This window comes from Helianthus annuus, chromosome 15, assembly GCF_002127325.2.
Source record: "Helianthus annuus cultivar XRQ/B chromosome 15, HanXRQr2.0-SUNRISE, whole genome shotgun sequence".
NCBI lineage: Eukaryota > Viridiplantae > Streptophyta > Magnoliopsida > Asterales > Asteraceae > Helianthus > Helianthus annuus.
The window spans coordinates 137,918,240-137,932,770 of record NC_035447.2 but is presented as its reverse complement, the minus strand read 5'-3'; the positions used below and the strand labels follow the sequence as shown (position 1 = coordinate 137,932,770).

Genomic DNA, 14,531 nt, shown 5'->3' with positions numbered 1-14,531 from the left:
GCTGGAAGGATCGGTAATCCCGATATGACTAAAGAGGATTACGATCAGATCAATCCGGAAGAACTTGAACTGATAGATATAAAGTGGTGCATGGCGAGTCTGGTACGAAGAGCTCAACGCTTTATGGAGATCACTGGTAGAAGCAGTTTGTCAGGTCCTGATCAGAAATTAGGGTTTCATAAGACAAAGGTTACCTGTTTTAAGTGCAAAGAACGAGGTCATTTCAAGCGCGAGTGTCCGAATCGTGAAGTGCAGAATCATCAGAACACGTTTACAAACGATTATTACAGACAAGCTATATATCATCGACCAAATCAACAATCTGCTGTTCAGAGGCCTCAGATTGAGAACAAACCAGAGAAGGCACTTATCGTAAACCAAGATGATGAAAAAGTTGCGTCTGGGTTTAGTTGGGACAAGTATATTCCAGGAAAGGATGATCAAGCAATGATGGCTGAGGTAGTTGAGATTACCGAGACAGTTGCAGAGTCGAAGGTTATCGATGAGGTAGTTACTGAGAATAACGGTGAAGTAGTTTCTGAGAGTGTTGTTGAGTCTGGTTCTGAAGTGGTTGAGGAAGTAGTTACTGAGATGGTAGATGAAGTTTCTGAAGTGGTGGTTGAAGAAGTTGTTGAGGTTGTTGATCAAGTGATTCCGGAGGTTGTTGAAAAGGTTTCTACAGATAGTTCTGCAAAAGCTGAGGAATCAGTGATTGAAGTTCTCAACTTTCAATCACGGCAGGAGGAATTTGTTTATACAATGAAATCTATTCTGCCTCCTAACGTTTTTGATTCTTTTGCAGATTATTTTGAAGAGCCAAGAACTGGAACGTGTCCAAGATTTGAAGCAGAGAAAGAAGAAGTCGAGGAGGTGATTGACGTTTCCAAAGAAATGAATGGAGAGGCTCTAAAGGAAATTGCAGAAAAAGCGTTGATGAGCAAGTTGAAAGAGGTAGACACAGATTTCCAGGAGTCAGTTGATAAGATGTCAGTTCTAGGAGAGGAAATTGGAGTTCTAGAGGTCAAAGTTGTCAAATCGTCTGAGTCAGAGTCAATTCAAGTCGGTAAAGTTGTCTGTGAGGATAAGAATGTTGATGAAAATGTTTCAATCCCTGAAACACCATGTCAAAGTTGTTCACAACCTTGCATGGAGTGTCTTGAAAAAGACACTAAGTCTCAGGAATTGAAACAACATACTGATTTGGTGAAGTTTGATCTAGAACAGGTAAAAGAGGCATATGACACGTTATCTAGGTAAATCAAAATGATTCAAAAAGAGAGTCTTGAAAATGATAAAGCAATAAAGTTGGCTCAATCCACATTGTTTGATAAACAAAGAGAAGTTAATTTTCATCTTGACACGATCGCATCTTTAAGAAAAGAACTTGAGTTGGTTAAAATTGAAAATAACAGAATTGATCAAAAGTTGATGAGCTATGTGGCTTCATCTTATGTGTTAGAACAAAATGTACCTCAACAGCCACATGCTTCACCAGCTTTCAACAGCGTTCCACCCCCAATGTGGAATCACTACACACAGAAGTATCCAGATGGGGTGGAAGCTGCATTAAAGCTTAAATTGAAAACTATTGAAAGTGATTTGCCTGATAATATTGACATCACTTTCACTGCATCTGACACTAATAACGAATCCCAGGTTATCAAAACTGTCATTGATCAGGTGTTGGATGATGAAAGTGAAAATTCTGAGAAGGCTAACTCGGTGAAGTCTGTCTGTGATTCTAAGGAGGATGGGAATTTCTTAGATGGTTACTTGTCGAAAACGGATAAAAGTGCGAATGATGATCCAATCATGGTGGTTTACACTATGATTGGAACTGACAAACTTTATTCTGACACTGAGTTTCCGCTTCAGAACGTCAAATTCGAGAATGTTGAGAAAGTTTTTAAGTTGGTTGAACTGAGTGTTAACGAAATCAAGAAAAATGATTTCTTTTCGAAACTGAAAAAATCAGTTGGTTCTTCACGTCCCACTAGTTCAGAAAAGATAGATGGGGTGGGTAAAAGCCAAAACAAGAAAAATCAGTTAAAGAAAAAAGGTATTGGTTTTGAGAAGAAAATGGCTAAGCAGGTAGTCAAGCCGAAAGATAGGATTGATGATGTGTTTGTCGCTGGTCCTAGCACTGAAAATGAAAAAGAATATATCTTTAGTCAAAAAGCTGTTGACGATTTCAATGCAGCACAAAAGCTGAAAGTGGAAACTGTTACTACCACTTTTGTAGAGTATGATAAACGTGTGTGCTATCGCTGCAATGAAATCGGACATATGGCTAAACAATGTCAGAAAGTTTTTAAGAAACCGGTTGTTGAAAAATCTGTTCAAAAACAAGTGATTGAGAAACCAAAAGTTGAAAAACCGAAGGTTCAGAACAAGAGTATTTCAAACCAAATGGTTCAAAAATCTCGACCAAAGTCACCGGTTGTTGAAAAGGGTAAACAAGAAATGATTTCCCCGATCCGTATTCTTAAACGAGGTGAAACCTTGAAGTCGGAGGATAAGCCGAAGTCGATTCTCGAAATTGGTGAATCTTCTAAGTCTCACAAGACTTCAACGTTTTACCCCAAAGCAAAAATTTTTGAAAATCAATCGTGGATCGTGAAATCAAAACCGCCAGTTGAAATCAAGAAAATGGAAAATGTTTTGAAAAATGAGTCAAACCTTGTTAAAGATGAGGTTGTTGAGTTTGAGACTGAGCTTGATAAGTTTTTGTCAGAATTTCCCACAATTAACAACAAAGTAAAACAAGATCTGAAAGAAAAAGAGGTTTCAAATGTCACATTTAACTTTCCTAAAACAGATGAAAAATGCAATGTAGTTTTTGGATCAGTGTCAGAAGTCAAGAAATCGTGGGCATCATTGTTTGAGTAATGTGTTTGTGTGTTGGTTGCAGGGGCTGCCCAAGTCTGTTCTTTCGAGATGGATAATGGACAGTGGAGCATCACGCCACATGACTGGGTCATTAGCTCTCTTGTATGATGTCAAGGCTATAAATGGAAGCTACGTGGGGTTTGCTGGAAACCAAGGTGGCAGAATTGTCGGCCAGGGAAAGCTTACCAACGGCGTAATATCTTTTGACAAAGTGAACTACATTGTAGAGTTGACAAACAACTTGTTAAGTATATCACAAATATGTGATAAGGATTTTAGCGTTCATTTTACAAAATCAGAGTGTTTGGTTTTAAAGCCAGGGTTTAAAGTCCCTGATGAGTTGGTGCTGTTGCGCGCTCCGAGAGTTAACGATCTTTACATTCTAGATATGAGCACTGCAACGCCAACAACTCCTCAAAAACAATGTTTTGTTACAAAATCAAAAGCTACTGAAAAAGAAACTGTGATGTGGCACCGGAAAATGGGTCATATTCATGTACGAAAGATGAATTTTCTGGTGCACAATGATTTAGTTGAGGGTGTAAATGTTAAGAATTTTCATTTGTCTGATGATTGCATTGCTTGTAAAAAGGGTAAACAGGTTACAAAAGTCACATCCGCAGAAGATGCTCAACACTATTGGGTTACCTCTTGAGAGATTGCACATGGATCTCTTCGGGCCTGTTAATGTCAAAAGCCTCAGCGGGGATTCTTATTGTTTGGTGGTGACAGATGATTATTCGAGGGTTTCGTGGGTTGCATGTTTGGAAAGAAAGGATGAAACCTTCGAGACGTTGATGATTTTGTTTAAGAAGATGGAAACGTTGTACAAGCTGCCGATCAGAAGAATTCGGAGCGATAACGGAACGGAGTTCAAGAATAACAAAATGTACGAGTTCTGCAACAAGAAGGGGATACTACATGAATTCAGTGCGCCGTACACACCGCAACAAAACAGTGTGGCTGAACGAAAGAACAGGACCCTGATCGAGACTGCACGTACAATGTTGGCCGATTCCAAGCTTCCGATTTACTTTTGGAGTGAAGCAGTGTCAGCGGCATGCTATACCTTGAACCGAGTTCTCACCGTGAAGAAATATAAAAAGACGTGTTTTAAGCTGCTACATCGATACAAGCCAAATCTTGAGTTCCTAGAACCTTTTGGCTCTCCGTGTACTTTTATAGATATTGATTGTAAATTCGGCGTAAAAGCTAATGAAGGGTTCTTTGTAGGTTACGCCAGCCCGCTAAAAAGGGTGTTTGTACCATGTCTGGGGAAGGTGATTCAGGTCCATCATGTGGATTGTCAGAAGCACACGCCATCACAACAACTTCCCGGACAAAGATTCCTGTTCGACTACGATAAGCTCTGGGAATCGTTTCATTTGCCGTCCGAGCCGAGTGATGAGGAACTTGCTCTTATGTATCTGTATCAGCAAAGTCAGTCGCAAGAGCCAGTATCTAGACCGCTAGATGTTCCTATGCCCACCGTGGGTACTCACGATGATGAAGCAGGACCGAGTGGAACCGTTCATATACCGCCAGAGGAACCTGAGGAACCAGCTCCATCATTTGACGTTTCAGACGACTCAGAGGAGGGACCCACTCCTACATTTGACGAGGAACCAAATGAGACATCAGAGGAAGCTGTTGATCAAATCGTTGATCTCGATATTTCAAATCTGGAATCGGAAGTTGTGGTGCCTGATACTGTGATGCCACGGACACTGTCTTACCACCCTTCAGAACAAATTATCGGCGATCTACAGAGTGGTGTCAAGACGAGACATCAGATAGACCAAGCTTTTACATGTTTTTATTCATCTATTGCTGATATGCAGAAAGAAGTCTCACTTAAATGTTTTATTTCGCAGATAGAGCCCAGGACCTACAAAGAAGCATTGACCGAAGACAGTTGGGTGAATGCTATGCAGGAGGAACTGCAACAGTTTGAGAAATTGGGCGTCTGGAGACTTGTTGATCTGCCAAAGAATCAGAAGTTGATAAATACGAAATGGGTATTTAAATGTAAACGTGACGATAGAGGAGTCGTGGTGAGGAACAAAGCACGTCTAGTGGTCCAAGGCTTCAGCCAGCAGGAGGGAATAGACTATGATGAGGTTTACGCGCCGGTTGCAAGGCTTGAAGCAATTCGCATCTTTTTAGCCTTTGCATCTTGGAAAGATTTCAAAGTCTATCAACTCGATGTTAAATCAGCATTCCTGTATGGCAAGATTCGAGAAGAAGTTTACATGGGGCAACCACCGGGGTTTGCAGATCCACTAAACAGAGACAAGGTGTACCTACTGGATAAAGCATTATACGGTCTACACCAGGCCCTGAGAGCCTGGTACGAGACTCTCTTGACCTACTTGCTGGACAACGGGTTCACAAGAGGAACAGTAGACAACACCTTGTTCACAAAAGAAAAAGGAGGCCACTTGCTGATCGTGCAGATCTACGTTGATGACATCATTTTCGGTTCCACCAACGACGATTTGTGTAAAGAGTTTGAGAGAGTAATGAAGAAGAAGTTTGAAATGAGTTCAATGGGGGGAGATGAAGTTCTTCCTCGGGCTGCAGGTAGAACAAATGCCCGATGGAATCTTCATTCACCAGTCAAAGTATGTAAAGGACGTGCTCGACAAGTTCGATATGACAGATTGCAGTTCTGCATCTACCCCCCAGCACAGAACCATGGTATTTGTCCTGACGAACAAGGCGTGAAGATGGATGAAACGTTATACCGATCAATCATTGGCTCGTTGATGTATCTTACAGCCTCCCGTCCCGACATCATGTATCCGACATGTCTATGTGCACGATATCAGTCGAACCCAAAGCAGTTGCACCTGACGATCGTCAAACGCATCTTACGGTATTTGAAGGGTTGCCCAAGCATCGGCTTGTGGTATCCTCATTCGGATGACTTTACCTTATCCGGTTTCGCTGATTCAGATTTTGGTAGCTGTAAGCAGAACGCAAAGTCCACCACTGATGGGTGCCAGTTCTTCGGAACTCGGCTCGTTACCTGGCAGTGCAAGAAGCAAACTGCAGTTGCGCTCTACACGTGTGAGGCTGAGTACGTCTCATCCTCTAGCTGTTGCTCGCAGATCCTCTGGATCCAACAGCAGATGCGCGACTTCGGTCTGCAATTCTTGGATACGCCGATATTTGTGGACAATGAAGCGGCCATAAATGTTACTAAAAATCCGGTTCACCATTCGAAAACAAAACACATTGAAATCCGACACCATTTTATTCGAGATTGTCACAAAAAGAAATTAATACGGATTGAACATGTGGGCACCAATGATCAGAAAGCTGACTTTTACACAAAACCGTTTGACAAAAAGAGATTTTATTATCTTTTAAGGTTAAATGGGATGAAAAATCTGCAATCTGGGAGGGTAACCGAATGTGAAGCCGAGCTGGGCGGCGATCTGACATGAACCGTATCGTGTTGTCAACTTTCGTTTGTACAGTTGTATTTTTTTCCTGCTTTTCGTTAAAAACAAAAACACAAAAATATGTTTTAGTTTTAGGGGGAGATATTCGCAGAAAAATACAAAAACATGACAAAACCATAAAAAATCCAAAAACATTAGAAATGCCAAAAAGAGCTGTGTAGTATAGGGGAAATGATAGTACATCAGCTAGACGGGCACAGTACGCTAAAGATATGTAATGTATAAAATGCAATTAAGCAGTCTCGCTAAAGATGTGCCGGTAGGTTCTTACAGAATTAGTAGATCAGTTTGGGATATAAACTAAATTTAACTTGCGTTTTCGTGGGGAACACCTCCAGGATATATAGGTAACCCCTGAAATCCTGTTTGAAAGGTCCCGTATTCTGAGATACTAGGTCTTTATGCTCGGTGATATCTGGGGTATTATCCCGGGACTTCTGCTGTATGGAAATACTGACCTAGTCCCCGGATAATACTTTTCGCAAAAAGCTTTGAAACATAAGCTTCACCCTCAGCATGCTGATGAAACAATAAAATTGATAGTCGCTGCTGTTGAAACATAAAAGATCCTCTAAAGGGGACCCACCGAAAAGTCGAGCCGTCATCTCTCTGCTGAACGGAAGTTCTGACCTGAGCTCTCACGGTTTCGCACCTAACCCCTTACAGATATCAGCCGTGGTATACTCACCTGTAAGACTGAATACTGGGATCCGGATACGGGAGTATATACTGAGGTGGGAACACACGTTAACGTTTAAGTCTCTAAAACACCAATAACGTATCCCGAACAGGTTGGAAATTTTGTGAGAATTTAAAATGGATCAATATACCGACAATCAACGCGAATTGCTTAATGCTTAAAATGAAATAAGCTTAACGGTGCTTGTGTTCTGTCGGCAGCTGATATGATCCCCTAACACGCTCGCAAAAATATTGTGTGTATATATTTCAGTTTTGTACAGCTTAAAACCCAAAAATATTTTCTTTTCTCATTTTATTTTCGACAACTGATACTCGGAATTGGAAGATCAAAGCCTGTGTGCAGATCATGTCAGTGTCTGATGAGGGTTGGGTAAGCTGTGATTGCAAACAAAGATCTGGTATGATGTTTGAAAGATAAAATGTGAAAATGTTCGAAACGTTGAAAAGTTCATTAATTTGAACTGTTTCTGAAACAAAACGACAGAGTACTTCATAAAAACTGATCATCCAGGGCCATTAACTTGGACTTGGTAGGTCGAACAGTTGTCCAGGGTCATTAACTTGGACTTGGTCAACTGGGTGTTAGCGTGTGAGATCGAAAAAGTTGAAAAAATGAATAAAAAATGAATTTCTTGAAAAATTAAAGTTGGTTCGCTTTTATGTCACCATTGGTCCGCTTTTCTGTCAAAGTAGCATTGTGGTCCGCTCGTATGGATGGTGTCAAATAAGCGGACCAGACCCCATATAAAAGGAACAGGGATCCGCTTTTCGTGTCATAATCTAGTCCGCTTATCCGACATTCTCTCTGGGCGATTCGAGCGATCCTACATTCATTTCACATTTTCTCATCGATTTGAGCACTGTTTTCATCTGTTCTTGATAGATTTTCATTCATCACATCATGGGAAAGGTAAGTCCTCATTCAATTTGTTCGTTTTATAGGTCAAAATCTGCTTGTTGGCATGTTTGGTTGAATGGTCCATGTTTAACTGTCATATCTGTTGAATTGCTTGTTGTAACAGTGTCGTCTCATGTTACTTAGTGGGTTATTATGCTTTACTTGTTCTAATTTGATTGTTTAAGATGTTTGACGGTAATGCATATGTTCAGTTTCAGATCTAGGGTGATTTAGACATTTTTTGTAGGAATCAAAGACATCCCTAGTATCGGATTTTAGTGTAGTATCTAGATCCTCAATCAATTTTAGGTTTTAAGTGGCTTTTACAAGTTTTGTATTAGGATCGCTTTTACAGTCAATCCATCTTAGGTCCGCTCATAGATCCATCTTAGGTCCGCTTTTAGTTACATAGGTAGATTCGCTTTTAGGGACACATCCCAGGTCCGCTCATATGTACCAAGCAGGTTTGCTTTTAAGAGCATAATTTTTAGGGATTCGCTTATATGTCTAGGGACGGTTTGCTTTTTGTGTTTTTTTAAGTTGGTTCGCTTTTTAGTCATATATAGGGTTTGCTTTTATGGATGTATGGTTCTTGGTCCGCTCTTCAATACACTTCACGGTTCGCTTTTGAGTGCATGTTTATGGTTCGCTCATTTGTTCATGATATGGTCCGCTTATTAGACAGTGTTCAAAATGTAAAATTTTTTTCTAAGTCTATGTTTATGTGTTGTTGTGCAGGCATCAGCAAACGTTTTATTTGATCCAATACACAACAGCTGCATTGATTTAGATGTGGAGAAGAGTCCATTATTGTCGGAATTTAGCAGCATCTTAGACTATATGAATCGAATTCCAGTAAAGAAAACAATGACAGACCAACAGCCATTGTACAGATCACATCTTAGTCGTTTCTGGGAGAATGCTACATATGATGAGGCTAGCAAGGTGATATCTTCAGTAGTGGAAGTGGATGGAAAGTTAGAAACCATTCTGGTGACTGAAGCATTAGTTCGAGAAGTTATGAACTTTCCTGATGAGGCCAACTACCCCACAAGATTTCCAGAACGTATGGTGAAGGGCTGTATGCTGAGATTGGGATACAGATGTGCTTTGAACACCGGGAACTACTTGAAGTCGAAGTTTCAAAAATCTTTCAAGTTCTTAATTCATTGTATCCTGATTACATTGAGCCACACAAAGGGCAGTTACGACCAGATGAGGGATTACCAAATGAACATGTTGACAGCGTTGGTGTTAAATAAGAAATACAACTTCTAGCACATAGTTTTTCATTATATGGCGGAGAATATCACGACGAACGTTAGAACTTGGAGGTATCCGCGTTTTGTACAAATGTTGATTGATCGTGCATACCCTGGGATTAATAGAAACATTCAGGGTGATCTTCTCGTTCAAGCTCACATGTCTAATAACACTTTGAAGAACCTGGTCAAGTATCATCCAAATCATCCTGAGCCTGATCTAGTGATTGAAAATTTCGGATTACTTAGAGATGCGAACTATGTGGATCCTGATCCTGAAAATCACCAAAATTGGAGAAATCAGGAAGAAATGAAAGAAGCGTTGTATGCTGTTGAGTTGAAAATACTTCAGAGTTTCAAATCAACCAAGAACGAGTGGTATGTGAAGGAGTCAGGACGCAGGCGTAGATTTGCAACTCCTGTAGCTGAAGGTGAAAGTTCTTCTTCAAAGCCGAAGAAGAAACAAAAGAAGAAAAAGCAAACAATGTTAATTGACGAGTCTGATGAAGATGTTCCTGAGATGAATGTTGAAAAGGAACAAGAGATGACTGGTGCTGAAAACATAGTAATTGATACAGATTTGTTTACGACAGAAGCATATTTTGTTGATAATGTTGTGCAGACAGTTACTTCTGATATTCAAAAAGAAAAAGAGAAGGTGTTAGATGATGTTGAAGGTGACGACGTTGATAAAGACACTACGAGTTCTTCTAGTTCATCAAAAGATGAAATGATTAATGAGGTTGAACGCGAAAGGAGAATGAGAGAAGAAGTAGAAAAAGAAAAGTTGATCAAGAAGAGGAAGAGGCAAGAACAGGAGGATGCTCCTTATGTTCCTTCTCCGGAGCATGTTTCAGAGTCACAATCTACTCCGAAAGGTCATAAGAAAGCTGCAAGTCGAAAAAGAGCAACACCGAAGCATAAAGTGTCGAAGAGACCTAAAAAGATCTTTCAGAAGACTCCTACACCTCCACGTGAACCTACACCTCCACGTGAACCAAGACCTCCACATTCACCGATACATCAATCTCCACCCAGACTTCCCACACCACCAAGACAACGATCACCTATTCCTCAATCAACACCACCACCACAACAACCATATTACACTTCACAAGATATCTTCGGCACACCTCCACTCACCCAAGTACAACCTGGTTCTTCGAGTAAAGGTGTTCCGACACCGCAAGATAATCTACTAGACGTTGACTTCGACTTTGCAAATAATTCGCAAGTGTTGAAATTGGAAAAGAAAATAGAGAATGTGATATCAGAGAATAAAAGGTTGGCGGCTGAAAACAAAAAGATTGCTGATAGAGAAAAGACTCTTGCTGGTAGGGTGCAGAAGTTGGAAGGTGAAAACAAAATGTTGACACAGAAAGTTGAAGCTGATCAGACGGAAATCGACATTCTGAAAGTTCGAGTGTCTGAATTAGAAGAAGAGAAGAATCGTCGAGAGAGTGAAAATGAATACTATAAGTTGAAATATAAAGAACTTACATCAGCTAAAAATCGTCATGATCATGAGTTCTACATGTTGAATAGAGTTGTTGAAAGTATGCTTGGGACGTCAGTGGAACAAAAGTTTGAAGAGCTAAAGGTAGAAGATCTGCGTGCTGAACGTCAAGCAGAAATGGAAAGACAGATAAAGATAAGGGTAAAGGAGCTGCAGGAAGTTCAGCTGTGCCTGAAATGTCTATTGTACCTTCGATGATGATAGAAAATCCTGAGCCTATATCTGAAGTTTCTGGCTTATTTGAAGAAGAAACTCCGATGCAAGAATTAATTGGTGGCGAAGATGAAGAGGATGATGAAGATGATGATGAGGATGAGTTTGTATATTCTGCGAGCAGTCACAGTTCTAAAGGTGATGATGATGATGACGCTGCAGGAGGTTCAGGTATTAGAGTGACTGAAGCCTCAAACGAAAAAGTCGTTGAAGATCTGTTGAACGACACAATCAATGAAGAAAGTGGTGAAGCTGAAGGTAAGGGGGAGTCGAGTAAGACACAGATTGTAGAGCATCATGAGCCTTTGTTTGTGAATCTAGATGCGTATAAGGAAATGTTGAAAGGTGTAAACCCTGAAATTCCCTTCGACTTCGAAGAAGACTTAGAATCGTTTGATATCAATAAACAGCAAGATTATAAGTATGATTATGTTGAAGATGCTGATATCTACGATAGAGTTGAGGTTGAAGAATGTTTGGATAATGAAGAGGTTCCTGAAGATACTTCGAAATTTCCAACGTTAATGGAATTCTTCACTGCTGAAAATCGAGAAGAATTACGACAAAAAGTAACTGAAGCAGTGAATGACAATGTATTTGAATGTTTGAGAAAAGAAGCTGAGCAGGAAGGCCAATCTAATGTTGAAAAAGACGGTCAATCGAATGTTGAAGAAATTGATCGTTCTAAATGGTTTAAAGATTCTCATGAAAGAAAATTCAAGAGGCTGCTGAAGTACTTTCAACAAGATCGAAATGTTTCGCTTGGCGATATTATTAGTTGGGGTTTTCTTCCACAAGTTAACACTTATGCTATTCGAAGAGAATATGGCGTCCAGTATTTTGAACGTTTATATGACATAATGTCATTACCGTGGTGGGACGTTGATGAATTGGCAAAGGTGAGAGTCTTGGATTACAAGGTGAGAAAGAATGATACTGCGATGTGGGGCTACATCAAATATGAACAATTGAAGTCATTTCGAAAGTGGAAGCCACATCGTCCAAGGCGTGTTCAGAGAGTTGATCCGGAAACTGGGGTTGTAGAAATTATTCTGAATGTGAAGCCTCCGCGTACAATGAAGACAATTCCGATGCCAGAAATGGAGCAGGAATTCTATAAAGGCTTTATTGATTGGGTTTACAGTTGCAGGACGACTGAAGCAATAATCACGTACAGAGCTGGTGGAGAGTTGAGAGATATTCATGTTTACGACCCGATGTGGTTAGTTAATTACTCAGCAAAAGACATCGAATGTCTATTCATCAACAAGATTCGCTACTCGCCAGCAGATAAAGAGCAAGCTCTTCAGTTCCAACGTGTTGTATCACTGTGCTTTCAGAAAGGTATCAACTCTGAAAACAAGTGGAAATCTTCGTGGTGGTCTTTAGACGAGAAGATGAAGAAGAAAGCGAAGCGTGAGCGTGAACGTGAGAATCAAAGGATAGAAGAAAATAGAGGAAAGTTTATGAAGGAACAGGAAAAAGAAGAGAAAGCGAGGAAGAAAGAGAATGAAAAGATCAGAGTTGCGCTGGGTAAAAAGTCAAAACCGAAGGAAGAGAAATTCAAAGCTATCTGAAGACCAACATTCAAGACAAAGACTACGGCTTCATCCAAGGGGGGGTTTGTTGGTGCACAATGTCTAAAGCCTGCGTCTTTGTAATGCTAGAATTATGTATAGGGTCTAGATAGGTTTTTTTGTATAAGTCCAGGGGGTTAAAATGTAATTTTATAAAGTTTATGTTGCAGGTTCGCTTATGTGTCATGTGTCCACAAAAGCGAACCAGCCAAGTTGTCTGGTCCGCTCTTATGGACATGTCACATAAGCGGACCGGCTGGCCTATATATACCCCCTGTGCAGTCTTCATTTGTAACGTTGTCTGAGATCCCACGTCGAACTGCTGTCCGTACGGCAAGCGTTATAAAGTGAAGAAAAAGTATTTTAAGTGTGAATTCTCTGTTTCTACTCCATTCTTTTGCTATTTTCTTTGTATCATGCTGAAAATGTGTTTCCGCCACTTTTTTAGTAAGCACTAGCTCTGATTAACTCATTCGAGACGTCAAAACTGATCCTACAGTAGTCATTATAATAAAAACAATAAAATCCAGCCACAAGCGCTTGTAAACTACCAATATTCATCCCTTGTAAACCTGCAATAACATAACATATATTACACAAGTGAAATTTATTTAAAACCTTAGTAAACTTTTTGTAGATTAAATTTTGTAATCATTTTATAATATTATTTGGTTGTTTGATTAATCTTGTTTAATTAAGAAAGAGACTTTTCCCCTAATTTTTAACCACTTCTCTTCTACATCACTTGCTTTGTTTGGTTAGTTTCTTTGAAGAAACATAGTATTAGTTATGCAAATAATTTGGAATATTTTCTACTCGTTAATGTTTTATCATTTGTCTTTTTACACATTCAAAGCGCCGCGCTATGGATGATTTTTTTTTTTTGGTTTTTGGAAACAGGTGGGATGTGGGTTAGTTTGGTAGGGATTTTTGGTTTGATTGGTTTGGTAGGGATTTTTGGATGAAAAATTTTTATTTGAGTTTTATTACATATAATTCATAGTTGTTTTATAATTACGTCATTACGTCATTATTTTTATTGAACGTATATAATATAAGTTCTTAACGTAGTTTATTTTGTTAAATTAAACGAACACGTTAAATAAAATGTACAGAAAGCCATAAGAATTAAACGTAAACAATCCAAAACCAACGTGATGTAAATAGAAGATTAACTGCATATATATATATATATACATATATATATATATACACATAGGGTAGGGTTCCAGCATGAACCTAATCCCATGCGTGAACTGCGTGAACTAATCTGGACCATTGATTTCCTTTTTAGTTGTTAAGGGTATGATTGTAATTATATAAAAAATTAGATTTAAATCATTATTTTAATAATTGAATTAAGTTACATCTTTCCTATTTTAAATTCATTATCCACATTATCTTTTATTTCATTTTTATTTTTTAGATTTCACCACCAGAATTCGGATTATGATTTTTAAGATTCACGTAACCTTCTTATTTCAACGGTATACACATGTGTACTTTGATATGAATTGAACAGTACACAAGTGTACTCAGCATGGTACATATGTGAATTAGCTACATAATATATACATATAAACAAAACTTGTAAACCTATTTTATATTAAGCAAATAACAATTTCCATAATGTTCGCCAAACCAAAAAAACATACAATTATAAGTTCCAGTTTCGTGAAAACAATAAAACGCAACATAATCGGAAAAATAAAAAAGACATAGTCTTTTACAACTATTCGCCATGTCGTATGCTGAATCATCCTTATCGAACAAGCAAACAAACATACGTGAATCATCCTTATCGACCTCATACGTGAATCATCCTTATCGACCTTCCATCTCCACTTTCCTCGTTTACGACGTCTCCTATAATAACACAAAAAACTCAGCAATTAGTACTTTGCATAATTCACAAGTGTACATCAACAACTTTACACATTCAATACACAAAAAATATGAGATGTCACAAAAACAGACGCTATATACATGTGTACATCGCATTAA

At 39.1% G+C, this 14,531-nt stretch overlaps 1 protein-coding gene across 1 annotated transcript; it reads left to right on the top strand.

Annotated features, from left to right (window-relative positions):
- The first annotated feature begins 9,255 nt into the window (after positions 1-9,255).
- On the top strand, positions 9,256-10,935 carry LOC110914366 (proteoglycan 4-like). The gene has a single exon (XM_022159164.1). It carries the CDS (start codon positions 9,256-9,258, stop codon positions 10,933-10,935), a length of 1,680 nt encoding a protein of 559 aa, XP_022014856.1.
- The last annotated feature ends 3,596 nt before the right edge of the window (positions 10,936-14,531 follow it).